General features: G+C 43.2%; 1 protein-coding gene across 2 annotated transcripts in view; it reads left to right on the top strand.

The window, feature by feature from the left end:
• The first annotated feature begins 709 nt into the window (after positions 1–709).
• Positions 710–26,187, top strand: part of abat (4-aminobutyrate aminotransferase) — a 181,179-nt gene continuing 155,701 nt past the window's right edge. Inside the window, exon 1 of one of the 2 annotated variants that reach the window (XM_073060574.1) lies at positions 710–867. Coding sequence is in view for 1 of the 2 variants with exons in the window: in XM_073060573.1 (XP_072916674.1) it covers positions 5,248–5,261 (14 nt within the window). In the remaining variant the exon portion in view is untranslated. Of the gene's footprint in view, positions 868–5,232; positions 5,262–26,187 lie in introns of those variants that run through there. The other variant, XM_073060573.1, reaches the window with a different exon arrangement.

The following is a 26,187-nucleotide window of genomic DNA, read 5'->3' as shown; positions in this document are numbered from 1 at the left end:
CACATTTTAGGAGAGGTTGTAAACTTTTAAGCCAAAAAATAGGTGAAAGTTTACTGCAGATAAGGGAGAACTGGGTGCTGAGATTAAGATCAGGTCAATCACAGTTTTATGATGTGTGGGTTTGAAGGGCCGAGTAGCCCGTTCTTATCTCACATTGGTATGTTCAGAACGGAAAGATTCACTGATTTGAGACGCTTTGATATATTAACATTTATAGTGATTGTGCCATCTGCCCCTCTGTCTTCCTGTTATTTAAAGCTGCATCTTGAATTATAAACACAAAAGAATCTGCAGATGCTGGAAATCCAGTGCGGCATATACAAAATGCAGGGGGATCTCAGTAGGTCAGACGGCATCTCCGGAGGAGAATAAGCAGTCCGCGATTCGGGCCGAAACCCGAAGTCCTGATGAAGGGTCTCGGCCTGAAACATCTACTGTTTATTCCCCTCAATAGATGCCGCCTGACCTGCTGAGTTCCTTCAGCATTTTGCGTGTGTTACTTTCTCGAATTGATGTATGTGTATAACTGACGGCAACGTAGAACTTTACGAAAGGACGGTGAAGCAAAAAAAAAGACGTGCTCGAGATAATGTGGTGTTTGGAACAGCTTGGAGAAAGAGCAAGGGCTAGCGTCAGAGCTTTGTCAGTAAGAACACGAAAGTGACAGTGGGTTGTTTGTCAGTCACTGCAGGCCTGGGCTGTCATTGGTTCATTCGCTCCGGACTGCAGTTTGACAGTTGATTGAATTTGTGCAGCGACCGGGAGCTAATTATTAAAAGGGACTGCTTACAATAATTGCTGTCTCTCACCTCGCCCCAGAGCTCCCTCAGCAACGAATGCTGATTCACGTTTGAGGCACCTCGCAAGGTAAGCATCGCCTGCTTTAAAGAAGCTACCGCTGATCCGTGTTTCTCGCTGCTTGTTCTATGGTTCTGTACAAAGCGCCCGTGCTTACTGACCGGCAAACGAGCACGGGTAGTGTATGCACACTAGGCAGTTTCAAGCAGGAACCGGTTTCTGGTGGCTTGAGTCTGTTGCATCGGTGCATCGGAAATGGGCGGACTGTGACCGGGATAGTGTCCGGCCCCCGATTCCGCCGAATCCTCAAGATTTCAGACCTGTTTTTGTTTTAACACCTCGAGAGTTCCAGCGGGCAAAGCTAACCCGTAATAAAATACATGTTTTTAATGTTTCCCGTCAAAAATGGCAAATCCTATCAAAAGATGCACGCAGCTACGTTTTTTGTTGAAAGGCATCGGCGGATGTAGGTTCATGAGGATTGGAGTAAATGTGTGCATTTCCCTGCATGGGAAGACTTGCTAAAAGCTCAGGATACATTTGTGTGGCTTGTCTTTTTGTGGTTGTTTACGAGATGCCCACACCGTCATTTGATCGTCGAAGTGCCATGTTTGGAATTAGTTCAAACCCCCGCCCTCTTCAACAAACATCTGGGACCCCCAACGATCACTGTATTGCGAGTAAAGAATTTCACTTTTCATGAGTCAACGCAATTAAAGCTGAGCTCAATATCTTTTTGTTGAAGTTCAGATCTGATCTCTTCCTCTTCACTCCTCAAGCTCACCTTCTCAATCAGATTCTCTTTTTGATTTTCACTAAGCTGCAAACCCGCTAATATCCGTCTCCCATTGCCGTGTCCCTGCTGCTTGGTGCATTTGCGAGGCGATGACTTTAAAAATGTCATCATCTCATCATCGGCTCCAAGTCGCCTCAGCGATTACGACCTCAGTAAGCCAAAAGCCCTGTCATTATATATTCGAAGAAATCCTGAACATCTCCGACAAAAAAAAGGGTGCCGTGTCCTGTGTGAAGTTACATATAGTGAAGGATTCACTAGCTCATTTATTTTAATGTGTTTGTAAGGTTGCATGGAAGAAAAGTACGGAAGTATTTTTTTATTTTTATAAATATTTTAATTTAACTACCTAGCTAGTTTTAATTTTTTACAAGAAGTTTTAATACTCTTCTTTTTAAAAGCTTTGGACTAATAGTATTTGAATGCTGGAGATAACTTGGAAACAGTTAAAGTTCCTTGCTGGCTTGACAGCAGGCAAAGTTTAGGCATGACTTTGCTATCTTAGCATTTTAATGTAGGATTAGATCAAATGCCAATAAGGGATGTGTCATCACTCAGGTTACTGTGTAAGATGCTAAAGCCAAGAGGGTAGGGGTTTCGGCATTTGTACAGACAAATTCAACCATGCCTAAACAAGGGAAGGGATTCAAGCAGCAAATTCATGGCAACAAGATCTGGTTTAGTAATTATGGCATTTCTGAAGCTATACCACAAAATCATGCTAGAGTTTAGTATGCACTGGGCATTAAGGAATTAAAGTTAATAGTCCCTGAAATTGACGTGGGGATAGTGAAGCATGATTAATCCTTGCCCAGTGTCCCAGTGTAGGCAACATAAAGACCTTCTTGTCTGCATGATGCTGCATGCAAGCAGTGCAACGTCTCCTGTTTAAGAGCTAGCACCTCCTGAAAGTGATGTACATTGTGGCTGTGCCATGTGCTGGGAGCTCTTTCTGGAACACAGTCTAACCCAGGAGACAAGCAAGAATGTGGAAGGAGAGCTCTAAGAAATTTGTGCAGCTGTGGTAGATGTTCAAGGTGAAGAAAGAACAAAAGAGTTAAAGAGACATGGTCCACCTTTAAGGGAGCAAAGCTACCCAGGTGTGTTTTGCAAATGCAACCACGATGGGTTATTTCAAAGGCATCTACAGAACTGTAAAAAATCCAGTGATTTGCATGAGTCAAGTTTAGGTTATATATCTTTAGGTATCACTGAATTGAGATGCTGCTCAAAGTCCTACATCCTGTAGACTACCTACCTATCGTACCCTTAAGCACTTAGTACCAGTTTAAGCCAGACACTCACATCTAAAGTTCTCATGTACTGTTTGTTCAACAAGTTAAGCTCTGCAATATTTGCAGGTACTTTTCTTATGTTCTTGCAGGACCCAGACATGGCCGTGGAGGGGGTGGGTGCAGGCATGGACAGGCAAGCTTGCATGAACTTACCTGCATTCCTGACCACCAATGAAGCAGCTGCTCAGGCAGTAGCTAACAGTAAGCCTACATGACGTTACCCTCAGATTTCTCTTTCTCACTACCTACTTCTCCTTCATCCTATAGTTTCTTCAGATACCCCTAACATGGGGCAAATGGTTCTGACAATTTATCCTGTTTATGCATCTAAGCATTTTATATACCTCTATCAGGTTAGCCCTTTCCTCTAGGGAAACCAACCCCTGTTTCCTTTAATTCTATTGCTCTTACATCTTACTGCATCACCGGGAAGATGTCCCTAGGTCAGGGGTTCCCAACATGGGGTCCACAGACTCCTCAGTCAATGATAAGGGTCCATGGCATAAAAAAGCTTGAGGACCCCTGTCTAGGTTGCTACTATTTCCACCTCCACTTCTGTTTGTGGTTTCCAGACTTTATCTCTACAGCTTTCTGCCATTTTGTTGGTGAAGAGGAAGTCTTTCTATGACATGTCTACAGTAAACCATCCTACCATGAATTTTGATACCCAAGTTTCTCTCATATCATCTAGGAAAAACTCAGCAGCCAGCAGCCATCTGTTGATTTTCCCTGATGGCTTGTAGGCAAATATCAACCGCACTCCCACTGAATGAAGGTAGCTTAGTTGTAACCAGGGTGCTACACATCGACCTACAATACTTGCTGCCATTCTTCACATGACAGGTTTTTATTGATAGAATGAAATCTTTGTCAGCACTGGTACATTACAGAGTTGAATGCACGTTAGTGGCATACTACACCAAGGAAAAACATGAAGAGAGAGCTACTTAGTTTTAACAGGGGTAGCATATTGCAATGCTGGGTCAAAATTTGCTGGGAAATGACAGCAATTCTGAACTGCACCTGCTAGCATTGGTCCATATACTCAGTGGTCATTTTATTAGGTACCTCCTGAGTGTATGTTTGTGGTCTTCTGCTGCTGTAGCCCATCCACTTCATGGCTTGACATGCTGTGTTCAGTGATGTTCTTCTGCATGGTTATTTGAGTTAGTGTCGCATTCTTGTCAGCTTGAACCAGTCTGACTACTCTACTCCGACCCCTCTCGTTAGCTAGGCATTTTCACCCTCAGAACTGCCACTCATCGGGTGCTTTTTGGTTTCTTGCACCATTCTCTGTAAACTTTAGAGACTGTTGTGTGTGAAAATCTCAGGAGATCAGCAGTTTCTGAGATACTCAAACCACCCTGTCTGGCGCCAACAACCACTGCATGGTCAAAGTCACTTTGATCACATTTCTTCCCCATTCTGATGTTTAGTCTGAACAAATGCATCTCTTGACCACGTCTGCATGCTTTTATTCATTGAGTTGCTGCCACATGATTAGCTGATTTGATTTTTATATGACAAAGCAGATGTACCTAATAAAGTGGCCACTAAGTGTAAGAGTCTTTAATAGCATCAGAAACTTATGAATTTTGACAAATTTCCAATTTAATAAAGTCCAATTTAATAAACTACTTAATAGATCCTGATCTTGCAAATGAACAGTCAGCTATTCTCAAGGAAATCTTTGACCCATGAGTTCTCTTCCTGTACCATCTCCTTACCTACCTTTTTAGCTGGTCCAGCAGCAGCTTTGCCAATAGCTCCCAGGAATCTCAAGGATCTCAGTTCTTTAAAAGCAGCAGCTTTTGTTAACTTCTGGCAGATGTGTGGGAGAATTATTGTGGAGGGTGTAGTTACAGATTGGAGGGTAAATTTGACCCCTCCACTATTCATATGAGGCACACCATACATTGATATGTATGTTCATTTGGCCCAGCTAGTGCCTGATCCAGGGGCTAGTGACTAGTGATCCAAAGCAAAGATGGGCCATCTTGTGAGGTCATCTTCAAATCTACTTTTTTTTCTTGTTCTAAATGCAGGTATAATGATTGGAGGTGTACACAGGTCCAGGTTTATATATTGGTAGGGTACAATGCTAGTGGATACAAGAATGTGATTGAATAACAATTGGGTTCTATGTTCAGTGGGGTGGCGTGGGTATGTACTAATAGGCACAGGTCTGTCACTGTTTAGCACTACAATACAATGTTAGTGGATAGAAACTTGTAATTATAAAAAATGGACTGCCGTGATAGTGTTTACTGGACTCTTACTGCCTGTCGTTAAATAGAATTTCACTAAGCACTACTCCACATTAGATTCAGCTCAGGAACTGCATATCTATTAACTTCAATGGAAAAGAACAGGTATGAAGGCTCCATGTTTGTGTAAGACAGCTTACATTTTAATTGAAATTTCTTAAATGCTCTAAATTCTTTAAAGTCTCTGAAAGTATTTCTACATTTTAAAATCCTTACTAATTTTAAGCTTTTAAAATGTTTGAGAATTCATGTGCATTTGGTGCCCTTGATGGCTTTAACTTAGCTTAGAGCACGGGTTCCTAATCTTTCTTATGCCATGGACCCTTCCATTAACTGAGTGGTGTGTGGACCCCAGGTTGGGAACCCCTAGCTTAGAAGCTTGATTCAGTCAAGGTTGGTGTCCGTTGTTCCGTAAGCAAGGCTGTTCTGTTCTGATCTACCCATGTGACAATGTTACATTGTGCGAGAGCTTTCGTTATTTTGGTTTGGAATGGCTTTAGACACTAACCACACCAAGAGTGTGTGCTCATACTCTTACCACTGGCATTAAGTTCTGCAACACAAGATATTCTCAGTTGGAACTGAAATGTTGATGCTTAAAAATTCAGGGACACAATCAGCCTGACAATCAATATAATCCTTATTTTGCTTTGTAACCCCAGTTTTGGATGGAATATTTGAAAGGCTCAAGAGGACATCACTTCCCAAATTTCCATGTTAATATTTGTGGGTGTAACTGATTTACATTTGGTTTCTGCAGAAGTCTTAGTTCAAGGTAAAGTCTTAAAATGTTTGTCATATCACTCCTGCAGATCTTTGAAGTATCCCAGATAGAACCAAATACTAGTAGAATTGCAGTAACAGCAGTAATTTGTAAATATTTGATGTATTACTTAGTTCAACTAAGTTCAAAGTGAATTTATTATCAATGCGATTTACAGGAAGATGTTGTTTCCTGCCTGGCATTGCTGTTTGCTGCACCTCCAACAATGCCCTTAAGTCAGCTACGGGCTCAACAGCCAGAGACCAACATTCATTGATGTTTCACTCCCTTACTCTGGTACAGTTAGTCTGCCCCCGATTTTCTATCCTTCCTCCTCAGCCACAGCCAAAAGCTGCCTTTTTATGCCTCTTCAGCCAACTCTCTGGCAGCTGTGCTGAGCCTCGCTCCAATCACTGCCATATCACCGAGTAACCTTGTTGTTGATACGCAGATGAAGCCCCAGTATTCTGCCTCCACAGAGTAAATGATGATCCTTCAGCAGCGGCCAGGTCTGAGTATTTCAGCCTCTTCTTTGCATGGGCAGGCTCCACTCCTTCCACCCATGGGATGGTTAACTCAATGAGGAGGACTCTCTTCGCAGCCATGGACCACAATACCATGTCTGGGCAGTGAGATGCGTTGATTTCCATTGGGAGCTGTATCTGCCTGCAGAGATCTGCCCTCATGTTCCACTCCTTGCCTGTGGAGAGGAGTCCTGAAGGAGCTCCTGGGCAGATGCTTTCAGCGCTCTTCCCAGCCTTAACAAATGGGATGCGTTGTTGTCCCTCTGGGGAAAGGTTGCGTCTCACATCCCACCTGCAGGTCTCTAGGATCCCTGCCAGATATGTATCAAAATACATATACGTCATCATATATTACTCATGTGAGACTCATTTAATTAGAGTCATCTGGTGAATCTATGCTGCAGTTGTTCTGTGGCAGTTTCTCCTTTCTTAGGTAAGGAGTACCAGGATGGTATGGAGAAATGTAAGCCTAACCTAGACAAAGTCATGGTATATTGAAAACCACCCAGTCAGAAACCTTGCTAAGGAACTGAATCGGCAACAGTCACTACTTAAGCAGAAAAGTATTGTCAAAAAAATTAAAATTAGTTTGGGTACTTCAGAAAATGAAGCTTTCAATGTCAATTTCCTTGTGAAGAATGTGAGTGGAGTGGATTGTGGAGCTATAGAAAAGTGGAGTACTTTGGTGCCACTTCTATCGCTTTGGTTTTTAGTTCTTTCTTATTAATTATAAAATTGTTCTAATGTTTATCCGGCAAGTTGGTGTCAGTGACCAACTGCGACATCCTGCAGACAGCTGTAACCCCCTGGGTCGCCTCAGGCTTGCTCAGCTCGTTCTCGTCTAAGGGGAGCAGCCTTCGGCCCCGCCAAACTGGGTAATCATCTTGTGTGGATGCTGTGTGATGTCCCCGCCTCGCCAAAGAACAGACAGGACACCATATGCGACTAAATGATTATAGTTTATAAAGGTTACTATAACTAAGTAATTAATAACGATACAGTATACATGAAGGAAACGAAAATAAAGAAAAGGCGCCAAACTTATCAAAGTCCAAACCACTTTGTGCACAACTGTTGGAGCTCAATTACTGAAGTCTTCTGGCCACCATTCGATCCCCTCCGAACTCATCGACTCGCAGCTCAGGACCACCCGAAGTGGTCAACCAAGCACATCTATCTTCGTCTCCTCTCCTCGGGGTACCTCCTTGCCTTGGACCCCCGCTTGGGGTCCGTTCCTCGCCCAGTTTACAGCATCGCGTCCTCTCTCTCTCACCCCCTCGCGCCGATCTCCCCAAAAGCCCGCCAACAATAGCTTGCAGACTCAGAAGAAAGAACAACATTAATCCCAATTGGTTTACAAAGGAATACAATTCTTGTTATCAGTAATTTTTAACCCAGACAAGCTTCCAGCACTCTCTCGCAACAAAGAAGCATTCCTACTTTTAACAAAACAAAGAAGCCATTTTGATTAACATACGCAGTAACAAAGAAAAAGAAGAAACCCCCCTTTACACTCTCCCCCCACCAAATAAAAGTCTTGTCCTCATGACTATTAAATAACTCACCCACTCTTCCTGCCAACACAAACCCTAACCCAGGCACAAACAGTGACATTGCTTGCCAAACAGTAAACCTCACGCGCTGTGCCTCAGGCGCTACATAGGCCAACTTCTCTGGGAGTTTCCTAACCCTCCCCGCCCTCCGTACCCCCTTACCTAAACCCTTCAGGCTCGGACACAACTGGGGATACCTCGGGCCTGCTACCAACTCCTCTCTCAACCTCTCATTCATGCCCCCCACTGCACACAGCTAACCCTCCCCACTACACCTGACTCAGTGGGAGAAGGGCCAAGGATCGCTTCCTCAGTCGAGGGAAAGTCAGCAAAAGGCAGCATGTACCACACATCCAGCACATCATCCTTCGAATCCGTATTCTTCCTCATTTCTGCAATCGGTAGCTGCTGTTTGATCTTCTCCAAACTGAAGCATGTGGCCTGCACTGCCCCTGCAGTCTCTTCAGCCTCCTGCAATCGAGAGATCAGCTTCTTCTCTGGCCCCTCCAACTCTCGCCACAGGCTCAGCAGTTCTGACTCACGCATCCCGGCCATCTCAATCTGGGACGCAGTTACTCCAACAGCTTTTCCACCCCGGCCTGAAAAGCAGCAGTTAAAGATTGGTCAGCCTCCAGTTCAGTATTCACTGCACTTCTCTCCAGTTTTTTCTTCCTCATGGCTTCTTCCAGATCAACTTTCAGGTTTTGCACTTCATTCGAACTGTCAATGGTCACCTTCAGGTTCCCTTCAAGCTCCCGCTTCCCTCTTCCGAGATTTGTCCGCAATTTCTTCACCTCCGCAAACTCCCCTCTCCAGGCTCTCAGTTTGCTGTTGCCCTCAGTCAGACAACTTTTTTCGTTCTCTCCAACTTGTAAGTCTTCTCACTGGTTCCAGATCACTCTCTCCGGTCTCTCCGTCTTCATTTCAAACTTGATTCCGTAGAGACAATCACGCATGAGCTGCAAACTTCACCAGCCCTGGCATGTGTCCAGAAAACACTTTAACTCTGTAGTTCTCAGCCGCTCCTGCAACAACCTCACTTCATATTCTCCGGAGGCAAATCCAAATACCAGGAGGTCATCCACATCTGCCAAAACTCCAAAGACCTCCACATCCCCCATGGTCTTCCAGATGCCCCGTGGGAAGGTTGCAAGGGCTCCAGATATGCCCTGTGGCATCTTTTCGGACCGGAAGAATCCTGGGGAACTTATAACGGCCATCTTCTTCTTGTCGGCCCCACTCATCGTGATCTGGCAACATCCACTCCTCAGATCCAGCACCTTAAACCATTTCACATCACTCAGACAGACCTTCACCTCTTCGGTCCTCAGGGCCATATTCTGGTCACTGACAGTGCGCCTCTTCAGCGCAATATAATCCACACATACGCTGCCTACGTCTTCCACGGCTTCAGGGGCCAGTCGCCGCACCCTCTCTCTCACCGAGGTGTCTTCAGCAGTCAACTCCCCTCCCTTGTGGTATTTCGCAGCATCCACTAAGAGGGTCTCACCCTCAGATACTTCCCCCAGGCCGTACCACCACCGGCTCTTATTTGAATTCGGTACCGGCCCAATGCTGCTACACACGTCCGCACAAGCAGCTCGAAACTCTGGGTGCATCGACAATGCCTCCAAACAACGTTCACCCGCCTCCTCCGGGCAGGCCCCCAAGCGCACCAGCAGGATATTGGTTCTCTCCAGAACCGGAACGCTTCCCTCCTCAACAGTGCCCGGACACATCAGCATTAATGATTCACGAACCTCAGTCACCCCACATTTGCCTCTAAGAACTCCATTTTCACTGACCAACAACCATCGTCTAGATAATCACTGGCACTGGTACCCCAAATTTCCAGTGCCCTCAATGTCATCAAGGGTAAATGCTTCCAATAACAGTTATAAAACAAACTGTACAGCAACTTAACCGGCGCCCTGGTGTCGAGGATGGCTTTAACTTGGCTTCCATCCATCCGTAACGACACCCGAGTGTGTGGTCCCTCTAAGCCTTCAGGAATAGGGTCTGTTCCTTTCGGGAGTTCCTTGGTACATAGCTGGGAACGTGCTCCCCCAGAGACCCCAAGCCGTTCCCCCACTGGGCCTCTAAGTTTCCCGACACCTCTCGGATCAACTGAACAACTGAGGGAGGAGCTGATCCCCTTAACAGATCCCCCGGCACTGCAAGCAATTTATCTGCCCCTCTAACCAAAAGGGATACCCTAAAAACTTTCCACCAATCTCTTGCCACGGATATGGTAAGTCCCCCCAGCTGCGGTATTTGACTTCCAGTCGAACCAAACGCATTTTCCCACACTTTCCCGGAACTGGCAGCTGTCACTTCGAGGTAATTGTACCCGACAGTTCTAACAACGTCACCAGCCCGCCTACTCAAACTTTCAACCAATCCCATTCGCTTTCCCTCAGCCAAGCACTGCCACTCACCCAACAACTGAGAGGTCCGCTCCGCCCACGCCACTGCCCCTTTAGGGCTGGACATTATTCCAACAACCGGGCGGAGCCCACCATAGCTGGAACATACCCACCAGTCCTTCCCCGCTCTCTTAACAGCATGGACAGCCCATGGCCCCAGCACCATTTTGTCAACGCTAGTCGGAACTCGAACAACGCCCTCCGGGGCACCAACAGCCACCCCACCCAACACACATGCAGAGATAACCAGCAATCGCACACCCGCAAAGGCACACCAGCTGTTTGCCGCAGACATAATTTAAAGAGGGCGATCACACAGCTTCCACAGAAATCAATCCGGACGAGCACCCCACAGTGTAACCCCCTGGGTCGCCTCAGGCTCGCTCAGCTCGTTCTCGTCTAGGGGGAAGCAGCCTTCGGCCCCGCCAAACTGGGTAATCAGCTGGTGTGGATGCTGTGTGATGTCCCCGCCTCGCCAAAGAACAGACAGGACACCATATGCGACTAAATGATTACAGTTTATAAAGATTACTATAACTAAGTAATTAATAACGATACAGTATAAATGAAGGAAAAGAAAATAAAGAAAAGGCACCAAACTTATCAACATCCAAACCGCTTCGTGCACAACCGTTGGAGCTCAATTACTGAAGTCTTCTGGCCACCATTCGATCCCCTCCGAACTCCTCAACTCGCAGCTCAGGACCACCCAAAGTGGTCAACCAAGCACATCTATCTTCGTCTCCTCTCGTCGGGGTACCTCCTGGCCTTGGACCCCCGCTTGGGGTCCGTTCCTCACCCAGTTTACAGCATTGCGTCCTCTCTCTCACCCCCTCGCGCCGATCTCCCCAAAAGCCCGACAACAATAGCTTACAGACTCAGAAGAAACAACAACATTAATCCCAATTGGTTTACAAAGTGACGCACCATCAATAACTCTCTCTGAGACGTAAAGGCGAAGTATCGGCTTTTATTGACTGGAAGAAGGAACAAGCAGTGGTTGACCACCATACTACATCCTGGAGACAGAGAGGCCGGGCTCAGACCTCAATCGCCTTTATACATGGGTCTGTGGGAGGAGCCACAGGGAGCCACAGGAGCAGTCAGCAGGGGGCGTGTCCAGATAGGAATATCTAGTTCACCACACAAAGGGATACAATTCTCGTTATCAGTAATTTTTAACCCAAACAAGCTTCCAGCACTCTCTCGCAACAAAGAAGCATTCCTACTTTTAACAAAACAAAGAAGCCATTTTGATTAACATACGCAGTAACAAGGAAAAAGAAGAAACCCCCCCTTTACACAGCTCACAAAACTACTAGATACTCTTCTTCTTCTGAACTACAATCAATTGCCACCTATCATTTCTATTGAAAGGATGTATTTTTGAGCTGACTAAACGATCTGGCACTTTCACAATCTCCTGGGGGATTTGTTATAGGTGAGTGCAGAGAATGCAGCTACGGCCATCACAGGGGCTATACACCGTGTCAATTCCTACTGGCAGAAGACGAACCTGTGACTGGCTCCATTACTCTATGCTGATTAAAGCATCCAGTAAGATTAAAATCGTCGAGGATAAGAGCAGAAACAGATAGCTCCTCAGTGCAGGCTGCCGGCATTCGGCTGGTCTCTTCTCACAGCTGCCAGCGGGCGGGAGGTGCAGGGGTTCTGGGTTCTACTTTGCCGGATTCAGAAGCAGCTGTTGCCATGCAGCCATGGGGCTGGATTGGTTTCACTTGCCTCAGCGCTGAATGCACTCCACAGCTCCAGACTCACTTTTGGAGGGTTCTGCTGCTCACGTCCCTTGTGTTTTTACTTACTTTTTACTATTTGCGTGATTTGATCAAGGTACTTCAGCACTGAACTGACCTAATCTAGAGCTGTGGCCTGCAGCCATCAGTCTCCTGGACGGGTTTCACTTGCCTCAGCTGTTCTCAGAATCAGGTTTATCATCACTGTCATGTGACAGGAAATTTGTTAACATAGTAGCAGCGTTCAATTCCATACATAATATAGAAAAACATAATAAATTAAATAAAAATAATAATAAATAAATCAATTACAGTATACGTATATTGAATAAATTTTTAAAAATGCAAAAAATGGCAATATTATATATTAAAAAGAAGTGAGGTAGTGTCCAAGGGTTCAATGTCCATTTAGGAATTGGATGACAGAGGGGGAAAAGCTGTTCCTGAATCACTGAGTGTGTGCCTTCAGGCTTCTGTACCTCCTACCTGATGGTAACAGTGAGAAAAGGGCATGCCCTGGGTGCTGAAGGTCCTTAATAATGGTCGCTGCCTTTCTTAGACACTGCTCCCTGAAGATGTCCTGGGTACTTTGTAGGCTAGTACCCAAGATGGAGCTGACTAGATTTACAACCCTCTGTAGGCTCTTTCGGTCCCCCCCCCCCCAGTAGCCCCGCCCCCATACCAGACAGTGATGCAGCCTGTCAGAATGCTCTCCATGGTACATCTATAGAAGTTTTTAAGTGTATTTGTTGACATGCCAAATCTCTTCAAACTCCTAATGAAGTATAGCTGTTGTTTTGCCTTCTTTATAACTCCATCAATATGTTTTAACCAGGTTAGATCCTTAGAGATCTTGACACCCAGGAACCTGAAACTGCTCACTCTCTCCACTTACTCAATCCCTCTATGAGGATTGGTAGGTGTTCCTTCATCTTACCCTTCCTGAAGTCCACAATCAGCTCTTTCGTCTTACTGACGTTGAGTGCCAGGTTGTTGCTGTGGCACCACTCCACTAGTTGGCATATCTCACTCCTTTACACTCTCTCGTCACCACCTGAGATTCTACCAACAATGGTTGTATCGTCAGCAAGTTTATAGATGGTATTTGAGCTATGCCTAGCCATGCAGACGTGTGTATAGAGCATAGAGCAGTGGGCTAAGCACACACCCCTGAGGTGTGACAGTGTTGATTGTCAGCAAGGAGGATATGTTATTACCAATCTGCACAGATTGTGGTTTTCCAGTTAGGAAGTTGACGTTCCAGTTGCAGAGGCTGTGCAATTTCTGTGGCTTTGGACTCACTTCAGGGCCTTTATGGTTAATGTTATTTTTTTTACTTATTATTGTTTGAACTATTTGTTCTTTTCTCCGTACACTGGGTGTTTGATTGTCCTGTTCTGTGGAGTCTTTCTTTAAACTGGTTCTATTGTTTCATTGTTTTGTGGCTGCCTTCAAGAAGAATCTCAAGGTTGTATACATACTGTATACATACTTCGAAAGTGAGTTAAGAAAGGTACTAGATGCTGCCAGAACTGTCTCCATGCCAAACACCATGAACCATTACCCAACAGAGGACAAGGTGATGGTGCCAACCTCTGTGCCTCTGGTTGGAAACCATATTGGATCATGCTGCTCAGATTAAGTGTGAAAGTGCCTATATCGGTAATCCAACTACACAGTATTTGTAGGCAACATATCTGCGAAAGTTTCTGATATGTTAATCAGGCAGTTACTTGTGAATTGTGGCTTGGTTTTAAGCTGAAAGGAGCCTCGGGAAAGTTGCAAGCATTGGGCTTTTGTGAGTATAGAGAACCAGAATCTACTCTGCATGCATTAAGTTTATTGCATGAATTTCAAGTGGGAGTCAAAAAGCTGCTTGTAAAAGTAGATGCAAAGACCAAAGCCCAGCTGGCTGAATGGAAAGCCAAAAAGAAAAGAGTCAATGGAGGTAGAAATCAGAGGATTTGTCAGATATTCCCTTTAAACTTTTTCCCCTTCACCCTTAATCCGTGTCCTCTGGTTTTTTCCTCCCTGGTAAATGTGGGCTCACTTTTAACATTTAAGAAAAACTTGGACAGGTACATGGATGAGAGGTGTATGGAGGGATATGGTCCAGGTGCAGGTCAGTGGGACTAGGCAGAAAAATGGTTTGGCACAGCCAAGAAGGACCAAAAGGCCTGTTTCTGTGCTGTAATGTTCTATGGTTCTATGATGCTGAGGATACAGAAACCAAGAGGAGAGATCAGATTGTGAAAGGAACAATAGAAGGATTAATAAGAGAACGTTCCAGTGATCTAAATGAGTCTTCCCAAGATCGAGATGCACAAACTAGAAGAAGAAATAGGAAAAGAAAGGTAGCTATCACTAACAGAACCACTTCCTGCAGTCTCAGGGTCAACTCTTACAACCACCATCGAAGAGGCCCCAGAACCTGAGATTGTTTTCACAACCCCAAGTTTCACCTGCCTTGCAAAGTGATCCCCCTTGACCAGAAAGACATTGTCCTACAAGAGTAAACAATCCTCCACAGTGATTAAATCTTTAGGCCTGAATGGGACAATTTAATATTTACCATACTGTGGATGCCTGTATATAGTAGTTCTATAATGTAATATACTGTGTAAATAGTTGTGATGCATTCTCTATGGAGTTGGAGTTTATTGCTAAGCAGGGAGGACTGTTGTATATCAGAATCAGATTTAATATCACCAGTATATGTTGTGAAATTTGTTAACTTTATGGCAGCAGTACAATGAAATACCTGATAAATATAGATATAAAAACTGAGTTAAGTATATATATGTCTATTAAATAGTTAAGTTAAAATAAACAGTGTAAAAACAACAAATAAAAAAAGTAGTGAGGTAAAATTCAAGGGTTCAATGTCCATTTAAAAATTGGACGGCAGAGAGGAAAAGCCTGTTCGTGAATCACTGAGTGTGTACCTTCAAGCTTCTGTACCTTCTTCCTGACAGTAACAGTGTGAAGAGGGCATGTCCTGGCTGGTGATGATCCTTGATGATACATGCCGCCTTCCAAAGGTATCACTCCTTGAAGATGTCTTGGATACTGCAGAGGCTAGTACTCATGATGGATCTGACTAATTTTACAAGTTTCTGCAATAGTAGCTACCCCCACTCCATGCCAGACAATGATGCAGCCAGTCAGAATGCTCTCCACAGTCCATTAGTAGAAAGTTTCAAGTGTTTTAGTTGACAAACTAAATCTCCTCAAACTCCTAATGAAATATATTCATTGTCTTACCTTCTTTATAGCTGCATCAAAATATTGCATCCAGGTTAGGTCCTCAGAGATATTGACATCCAGGAACTCTCTCTACTTCTGATCCCTCTATGAGGATTGGTTTGTGTTCCCTAGTCTTACCCTTCCTGAAGTCCACAATCTGTTCTTTGGTCTTGCTGGACGCTGAGTGCAAGGTTGTTTCTGTGATACTACTCAACTAGCTAATCTATCTCACTCCTGTACGCCCTTTTGTCACCATCTGAAATTCTGCCAACAATGGCTGCATCATCAGCAAATTTATAGATGGCATTTGAGCTGTGCCTGGCATAGTCATGGGTTAGAGAGAGCCATTGAGATTAGGTCAACAGCAGATGCATTATTGCGAAAGGCAAATGGCAATGGGTCCAGGTCCTACCTGAGACAGGTGTTGATTCTAGCCATGACCAACCTCTCAGATTTTTTGTCGAAATAATTAACTATGGGTTATATGTAAAAATACATCAGTTACATCTGTCATTACGCTACCACGTGATACTGTACGTACGCGCCTCACTTAAAGTTGAAGTTATCCATGAATTCCCGACTCTCGTGTCTCCTTTGAATTAATTTAATGTTTTGAAGTTACAAAACATAGCAGGCTGCCCTGGATGCAACACTTCAAAAGCTTGTATGCCATGAATTTTAAAGATTCATTTCTCTGATTCATTTTCATATTCAGCCAATCTACCGTGCCGTGGTATAAAATTCTTTCTTTTACAAACTGTTTTTGCTGGAGGCTCAGATCAATGCTAATAGACCTAACCATTTAGGAAAGAGTGTAGGAATAAAATGTTAAACATGAGTCAAGAGATGCTGGAAATCCAGAGTAACACATACAAAGTGCTGGAGGAACTCAGCAGGTCAGGCAGCATCTATGGAAATGAATAAATAGTCGACGTTTCTGGCTGAGACCGTTCAACAGGACATTAGTAAAGAAATGTGTTTTATTGTGGAGGGAAAGTGCATTCAAGGTAGCCTTATCAGTGGGTCTGCTTCGCAAGATTGAAAAAACAGGATTCTGTTTGCTAATAAGAAAAGTCAAAGAAAACCGTAACAGAAAATGCTGAAAATATTCGAGCAAGTAGCAACTGTAGAAGGAGAAACAAAATTAACATCTCTCTTTCAGATGCTGCTCAATTTGTTGAGTGTTTGTAGGTTTGCTGATAAGTTGCAATTCCTTATTATCTTAGAAGGTTTTTTTAAATATTTAAGTGTGTGCACATTCTATATTTTCTCTCTACAATAAAACATATTTATCCATCAGCGTATAGCAAACATTTTGCAGACAGATTCCTCTTCTATATGTTAACACAGCAGGTGCAAACCTCACTTAAGTGATTCAAGTAACAAGTTCCCCAGGGGAACTTGCAAATTTGAGATTGTGAAACACAAACATGATGTGGTTTATTTTAATGCTTTTCTTTCAATTTGTGGAACTTAACCTACTGATGTACAAGCTAATGTCATCACCTCATCTCACCTCATCACCTCATGGTTTAGTACAAAATGAGTGAGGAATACCTCAAGATTTCTCCGTGCTATTTAATATTTTATACTTAGTTCCAACTGGGACTCCTGAATGTGTTACCTCTCTTGATGCGGAGAAAGCATTTGATCGTATAGAGTGGAACTACCTTTTTGCAGTCTTAGAAAAATTTGACCTCGGCCAAAGTTTCATCTCTTGGATCCAATTGCTGTACCTGTGTCCTACTGCTTCTGTTCTAACTAGTTTTCAGAAATCCCAAGTATTTAATCTCAAACGTGGCACCCGTCAGGGATGCCCCTTAAGTCCCTTTCTCTTTGATTTGGCTATAGAACCTCCGGCGATAGCAGTTCGAAATTGTCCTGAATTGACTGGGATTTGGAGAGGGGGTGTTGAGCATAAAGTTTCTCTCTATGCTGATGACTTATTACTCTTTCTCTCAAATCCGTCTACATCCTTACCTCTAATGTTTTCACTTCTTGACCAGTTTAGCCAGATCTCTGGCTATAAACTCAACTTACATAAGAGTGAACTTTTCCCAATTAATAAAGAAGCACAAGAACTAATATTTCGTGATCTCCCTTTTAAAGTAGTCCATAATCAATTTACTTATCTTGGAATTACAGTCACAAGGAAGTTTAAAGATCTCTTTCGTGAAAACTTTGTCAATCTTTCATATGCTATAAAACAGAGTCTGGTACAATGGTCACCTCTATCTATGTCCTTGGTAGGTCGTATTAATGTTGTTAAAATGTATGTTCTCCCCAAATTTTTATACTTATTTCAATCTATCCCAATTTTTATTCCTAAATCTTTTTTTGATTCCTTAGACTCTATTATTTTGTCATATCTGTGGCAGAATAAGCGCTCTAGAATTAATAAAATCCACCTCCAAAAATCTAAAAAAGAGGGTGGCATGGCTTTACCTAACTTTCGCTTATATTACTGGGCAGCTAATATACGTGGTGCTGCCTTCTGGTCTTTCTTCCACGGTCAACCCGAGTGCCCTAACTGGGTGGCAATGGAGTTGAGCTCCACTAAAGAATTATCTATATCTGCACTTCTTGGCTCTGCACTCCCTAGCAGTCTGCCCAGATCAATAGCTAATCCTCTGGTTAGACACACTTTGCGTATGTGGGCTCAGTTCAGGAAATGCTATGGTTTCCAGGGGTTTTCCGTTTCTAGCCCTGTCGCACATAATCACCTTTTTTTACCTACTACGTACGATTCAGCATTCCATGTTTGGTACAGGAAGGGCATTAGACATTTTGAAGATCTCTTCATTGATAATCGCTTCGCTTCTTTTCAGCAGCTCTCTGTTAAGTTCAACCTGCCTAACGCTCACTTTTTCAGATATCTCCAAATCCGACACTTTACTGCTCCTTTAATTCCTAACTTTCCTGAAATGCCTGTGAAAAATGCTATGGACCTATTTCTTTCCATTAATCCACTAGGTAAAGGTTTAATATCAATTATCCAAGATAATCTAGCAGCCTTACGACGGGCCCCTGTGGATAAAATTAAAATGGCCTGGGAGCAGGATTTAAATATCTCCTTATCCGAGGAGAGCTGGGACTCAGTTCTCAAATCGGTTAACTCAACCTCCCTTTGTGTTCACCATTGCCTTTTACAGTTTAAGATTGTTCATAGAGCCCATATGTCTAAATCTAAACTATCTCGATTCTACCCTGGCATTAGTAAGCTCTGTGATAAATGCAAGAGGGGCGTGGCCTCTCTCATCCATATGTACTGGCTCTGTCCTAGCTTGGAGAAATTCTGGAAAGATGTCTTCACTACATTATCGGGTATTCTGAATCAGCACCTAGAACCTAACCCCTTAATTGATCTGTTCGGTTTTTGGGGCGAGACAGATTTATGTCTGGGTCCGACCAAATGCCGAATACTATCCTTTGCCTCTCTCCTGGCGAGACGCTTGATCCTCTTTAGATGGAGAGATGTTGCCCCGCCCACTCATGCGCAATGGCTTAACGACATTATGGCCTGCTTGGACCTCGAAAAAATTCATTATTCAGTTCTTAATTCAGATCTGAAGTTCCATAAGGTCTGGGGACCTTTTATCGAGTACTTTCATAACCTTCCTCTTGAGTAGGGTTTTTTTTTCGTTTTTTTTTCTCTTGTTTTGGGTTCCTTGCTTTCAGCTCCCTTTTTTTTCTGGTAGTAGGCATTATTATCCTCTGTTGCTAAGTGTATTCACAGTCTGGGAGTTTGACTGTCCGGACTTATACTCTTTATATTGTGTGGTGGTTGGTCTGGAGTTGTTGTTTTTTTCTTGTGTTTTGGGGCTTGGGGAGGACACTAAGCTCATTTGTCTTTAATTTAGGTGCTTTTTTGTTAAATTCTCTTCCTTTGTAGCATATTGTTATTGTATGCTTAATCTTGCACTGTATTAATGCTCCTCATTGGGATTTGGGGTTTTTAATTTTGTAAAATGTTTTGAAAAACTAATAAAAAAAAATATTTAAAAAAAAGAAGATTTCTCCGTGGATGGATCAGCATCAATAACTTTCCAAAGCTGATGGGCTTTGTAATCTTCAAAACATTCACAGAGAACTGAAGATTACAGCTTTACTGGAAATTGTTTATGTATATAGCGAATTCCTTTGAAATGATATTTTCTCAGAATCTGCTATACCATATTCTTTATATTTAAAAAAAATACCTGTAAAATCTCTAATATCTTCCCTTGGGTTCTGGATCCTAAGGCTTTACTGCTTGTAATCAATTTACCAGCCTTTTTCTTTCACTGACTTCTCTACCAAGTTCTTCCTTGGTTTTGAAATTCTCTATTAGAATACATCATAACCATCTCTGTTTAATGATGAAAAACTAGAGGATATTTTGAGATCCCAATATGACTCTTGTTGCTTTTCCTCAAGAACATTGAAATCATGACACTAATGGTGGCATTTTGAACTAATCTTCCCATTTATAGTCAGGGACTCTACACTGTGAATAATATAATTAGTATATTAGTTTCATGGAATATTTGAATAGTACACCACAGAGCAGTCTCTTAAGCCAATGATCTCTGTGCTGATATACAGTCAGCCCTCCTTATCCGCGAATTCCGAATCCACGGATTCAACCAACCGCGAATCACGAAAACCCGGAAGTGCTCTTCCAGCACTTGTCGTTCGAGCATGTACAGACTTCTTTTCTTGTCATTATTCCCTAAACAATGCAGTATAACAACTATTTTACCGAGCATTTACACTGTATTAGCTGTTATAAGTAATCTAGAGATGATTTAAAGCAGGGGTGTCAAACTCATTTTAGGTCACTGGCCGGATTGAGCAAAATGCAGCTTCATGCGGGCTGGATCAGTCGGACGCGTGCGAACGCAGCTTTCGTTGCCTCCGTTTTTTCAGCCTGCTCTCATATGTCTCAGTCTCTGCTATAACTACAAAGTGTTTCACTTTACAAATTCCGTTTCTTATGAAGAAGACTGCCGAATAAACACTAAAAACCCTGAAAACCTGGTACCTGAATAAACTCAGCATTAGCCATATCATACGCCATAGGCGCTTCGATTACTGGGGCCAGCTTTAATAGTAATTAGATATTATCTCGCGGGCCAAAGATAATTCCACCGCGGGCCTTGAGTTTGACATATATGATTTAAAGTATACGGGAGGATGTGCATGGGTTATCGTGGATCGGGATAAAAAAAAATTGGAAGTTCTCTTACGAAGTAAGTCGGAACAGGTACATCCGGCATTATTTAGTGTCTGTTAGTCAAACGTTTGCATTCGTATATAGTATATATTTTACCTTTCTATGCATATAAAACACTTAAGAACAAATGTTTCAGTGCTGGGCTTGGGAAGTTCCCAAGTTTGATCTAGTGACAGATTGCTATTGAGTGCACTCTCCACCGTACCTGGTTGATGTGGAGGATCAAAAATCCAAAACCCAATAATTAAACCAGTGCGTTGCTTAGTAATAATCGTAGCTTTCATCGGGGCAGGGCCTTTCACATGCTGCATTAAAATTGTTCCGATCGTTGACCAACTGTAGGCTTACGCTTTTCCAATGACTGATGGCGTTTCACCTCTTTCCGATCGCTTTATTACTTCCACCTTATTTTCAATCACGATCGTGATTATTTTCATGAACAGAAACACCACAGATTCAGAGCTACGCTGGGCCCTAATGCCCACCGCTCTAAACATGTTAATAAAGTCCGGGGTTCTGCTGGGTCCTTAAGACCACCGCACTGATTCAGTTTAAATAAGGGACTTGAGCATCCATGATTTTTGGTATTCACAGGGGGTCTCGGAACCAATCCTCCGTGGATAAGGAGGACGGACTGTATATTCCCGTATATGTCAATGTTCATTTGATGTGGTTCATCCTTTCAAATTTGTGCTGAGTTGCTGTGATCTATTAAAGGGCATTTGATGCTCTGGACCTGTACTTGATGGAGTTCAGGAGGATTAAGGAGTATCTCATTGAATCTCTTTTTTTGTGTGACTGTATTCTTGAGATTTGTTTGCACACAGGCAGCCACAAAGCAAGAAACTCAAAGAATAAAAACACAAAATGCTGGCAGAACTCAGCAGGCCAGACAGCATCTATGGGAGGAGGTAGTGACGATGTTTTTCGGGCCGAAACCCTTCATCAGGAGTAAAAGGGTTTCGGCCCAAAACGTCGACACTACCTCCTCCCATAGATGCTGTCTGGCCTGCTGAGTTCTGCCAGCATTTTGTGTTTTTATTTATTTCCAGCATCTGCAGATTCACTTGTGTTGCCAAGAAACTCGAAGAACCCAATTTTAAAAAAAGACCATGACCACTGTGCTGAGAAAGAAGAGAAAAAAGAGACATACATCATGCAAACAATAGGAGCAAACGACAGCATTCTGGGCCAGACTGAGTCCTTAGTTCTGCTCCCCAGAGCAGCTGGAGTAGGCCCAAGCCTCAATCTCAGTTCATCATATTGCGGGGCCAAAATGCCACAAAACTCACAGAGATGACGACCGCTGGAGCAGTTCACAGCCTCGGTGCCACAGAGAGAGGAATGAACAAAATAAGAACAAGCAAAATAGGCACGACCCTTGCCTCCGGTCCCGACACTCGGGCATTCCAGTCTACCTGGACGGGTGTATAAATTGTCCAAGGACCCGAATTCTAATACAATGACATGCTTGGACCGCACAGCCTGAAGCCATTCTCAGTCTCACCAAATTGGCCCGACGCTTGGAGCAATCTAACCTCACACCTGGAACGGGCATCAAACCTCTTTTGTATCAACTCCTCTCCAAATCACTTGCTCCAACTCCCAACAGCGATAGCAACTTCATCTGCGACCTTGTCTCAAACACATTGCGCCTCAGCTTTGTGAAGCACCCACACGGCCCATCCTTCAAATCAATTTCACCTCCACTTGCTTCTTCATTGTTTGCAGTGATAGTTTACCACAACTTACTTCAGTATAGGAGTTATTAGTAATGTTTTAGTCAAATTCCTTGCCTTTTGAACTATCAGTGACCTGTTGCACGTGTTTGGTAGCACCATCTTAAACCATAAGGTGAGGTGAATTTCTTCAGACAGAGGGTGGTGAATCAGAGGAACTTGTTTCTAAGGAGTGCTAAGGAGGCCGGACAGATCTTTATGCATTTTTAAGGCAGAGATTGGAATTGTTATTGCTTTATTATTGTCACATATACCAAGATACGGTGAAAAGGTTGTCTTCTGTAATGTTCATATACTGTAGATCAAATCATTAAATAATACATTGAGCTAGCACAAGATAAAATAATAACAAACAAAAAAATGGAGTGTAAAAACTACAGAGGAAAGTCCAGTGCAGGTAGACATTAAGGTGCAAGATGATAAACGGTAGATTGTGAGGTCAAGAATATGTCTTGTCATTAAAGAGGTCTTCTAAAGAGTCTGATAACAGTAGGATGGAAGTTATCCTTGAGCCTGGTGATATGTACTTTCAGGCTTCTATGTCTTCCGTCCAATGGGAGAGGGGAGAAGAGATACTGTCTGGGGTGGATTGGGTATTTGATTATGTTGCCTGCTTTACTGAGGCGGCAAGAAGAATGCACAGTACAGAGGATGTTTTCTGTGATGTGCTGACTTGTATCCACAACTTTGCATTTTTTTTCCTGTAACATGCCAAGCAGTTGCATACCAAGTTGCTATGCATCCAGGTAGAATACTTTCTATGTTACACTGATAAAAATTGGTAATAGTTGACAAAAACATGCCAAATTTGTTTAGTCTTTAAAGACGTTGGTGAGTTTCTTGTCCATGACATCCACGTATGACAAAGACAGGCTATGGGTGATATTCATTCCCTGGAACTTAAAGCTCTGAACTCCCTCAAACTCAACAATGTTGATTAGACAGGAGCATGTGTACTTCCCCCTTTTCTGAAGTTTTAAAAAAGTCAGGCATGATTATGTGTTGGAGTTGGCTAGGCTGGCCAAATGACCTAATCCTGCTCCTGGTATCTTACGTACTAATGATCTTATATTTCAGAATATTTAAATTTGACTTTCAAGGAGTCACACTGAGTCCAGAGCTATATCATTTAAGAGGAATCTGGAAAGCTGAAATCATCATAACTCTAAGTAGTTTTTATTACAAGAATAATCTGATCGTAATCGCTAGAGTTTACATGATATGCTCTGTCTCCACTGTTATCAGACTCTTGAAAAGAACTTTTTTACAATAAGATGTAATCTTGACTTCACGGAGTCCCAGGGTTAACCTTTAAATCCAATTTTCCGTTTATTACAAGCTGATACCAACAGGGGTGTCCCTTATCCTGGAACAACTGCTCTTGATCCAAACTTTTCATTATTCTTGTACTACATCTTAACTAATTTTCCCCACACTATCTCTGCCCACCTGTGCTGTGCATACATAGTGAGGTAAGCCTTTTACAGTGCCAATCTTCAGTGCCAGTGTGAGCTGGGAGAAGATCTGCTTCTACACTATATGTACAATGGCAAGCTTACTTCATGGAGTTTGTGGAATTGTAAGTTGGTAACCAGGCATGAGTTTTTTTTATATAATACTTCCTGTGCTTCCCTTGCATGGTTGCATATGTTTTTGTTCTCTTCTAACCACTTGGTTATTAACCCAGCATTTTCCACTTGACATGGAGGGATGGAATGAGTGGTAATTCTGTAGCCATAAACTGTCTCAGAATCTCATTGTTACTTCTCCTGATCATTAAGTCGATTATCTCAAACATTCCTGTCCTTTCTCAGATTGAGACTGAGTGTACAGGTCCTTAGATAATTAAGGTTTACCTTGGTTGGGTAATGTTAAGTCCATGTACCGCCTAGCTAATGTTGTTACATAATATTTTCTGCCAGAGGCTGTAATGCTGACGAAAGAAACATTAATCTTAACAACAATCAGAATCAGATTTATTATCACTGACATATGTTATGAAATTTGCTGTTTTGTGGCAGTGCAATACATAAAATACAGTATATTACAAACTATAATGAGAAATATATATATAAAAATTAAATAAGTAGTGGAAAAATAGCGAAGTAGTGTTCATGAATTCATTGTCCATTCAGAAATCTGATGGCAGAGGGGAAGGAGCTGTCCTGAACATGCTGGGTGTGTGTCTTTAAGTTCCTGTACCTCCTCTCTGATGGTGGTAATTGTGGTGAACTACATATACCTGTCTGGACATGCCCCCTGCTGACTGCTCCTGTGGCCCCTCCCACTGATTGTGGCTCCTCCCACAGACCCCGGTATAAAGGCGATTGAGGCCTGAGCCCGGCCCTCAGTCTCCAGGATGTAGTATGGTGGTCAACTACTGCTTGTTCTTTCTTCCAGTCAATAAAAGCCGATATCTCGCCTTCACGTCTCAGAGAGAGTTATTGATGGTGCATCAGTAATAAAGAGGTCATGTCCTTTGCGATTGGGTCCTTAACGCTGGATGCCGTCTTTTTGAGCCATTGCCTTTTGAAGATGTCCTCAGTGCTGGGGAGGCTAGTGCCATGATGGAGCTGGCTGAGCATGCAACCCTCTGCAGCTTTTTCAAATCCTGTGCAGTGGGCCCTCCACACTAGGTGACGATGCAGCCAGTTAGAATGCTCTCCACAGTACAACTGCAGAAATTTGCCGAAGTCTTCACTCAGCTTCCCCTTCATGAACTACACAATCAATTCCAAGGATGTTGTTTTGACACAACTCAGCCAGCCTTTCTATCTCACTCTTGTACATCTCCTTGTCACCATTCTGCAAACAACCGCTGTGTCAATAGTGAACTTACAGACGGCGTTTGAATTGTGCCGAGCCACATAGTCATGGGTGCAGAGAGAGTACAGCAGTAGGCTAAGCATGCATCTTTGAGGTGCACCAGTGCTGTTTGTTAATGCAGTGGAGATGTTATTTCTCACCTGCACTGACTGTGGTCTCCCAATAAGGAAATTAAGGATCCAGTTGCAGAGGAATGTACGGAGGCACCCGCAAAACAACGCTCATCGTAATGGGCAAATCCACATCTGGATTCTACCATGTTAATTAATTCCCCTGATCAAGTTCAGTGGTTTCCTTGTTGGTACGCAAATCAGATCTCACCCCTCTAGGCTTCTAGTCGATTATCGTAGTGAGTTTTAGAGCACCATGATCAGTAGTCCATGCCCCAAGCTTATATTGCCCGATCCTGCAAATTTAGTACAGGGCAAAGATCTTATTCTCAGCTGGTGAGGGATTTGCAGTATGATTCTGATTATGTTTTCCCCTTGGGAAGCCTGACAAACTTAATCCACCTGGCTCATTCTAAGGTGGTAGCCAGTTAGTGGGTTATTACTCTATTGTCTAAGCTGTCAGGTTAATATCCAGTTAAGAACTTAATGCCCAGCCAACGTTGCACTGGGGAAAGTAGCTAAGCAGAATATATGGAGGTTGGTTTGCAGGTGCAGCAGGCTATCAAGAAGGCAAATGGAATATTGCCATTCATTGCTGGAGGGTACTGAATTTAAGAGCAGGGAGGTTATACTGCAAGTGTACAGGGTACTAGTGAGGCTGCACCTGGAGTACTGTGTGCCGTTCTGGTGCCTTTATTTGAGGAAGGATATACTAGCTTTGGAGGCGGTGCAGAGGAGGTTCACCAGGTTGATTCCAGAGATGAGGGGGTTAGACTATGAGGAGAGATTCAGTTGCCTGGGACTGTACTCACTGGAATTCAAAAGAATGAAAGGAGATCTTATAGAAACATATAAAATTTTGAAGGGGATAGATA

Source organism: Hemitrygon akajei, chromosome 11 (assembly GCF_048418815.1).
Source record: "Hemitrygon akajei chromosome 11, sHemAka1.3, whole genome shotgun sequence".
Lineage (NCBI taxonomy): Eukaryota > Metazoa > Chordata > Chondrichthyes > Myliobatiformes > Dasyatidae > Hemitrygon > Hemitrygon akajei.
Note: the sequence above shows the minus strand (reverse complement) of the source record. Positions and strands in the feature narration are given on the sequence as shown.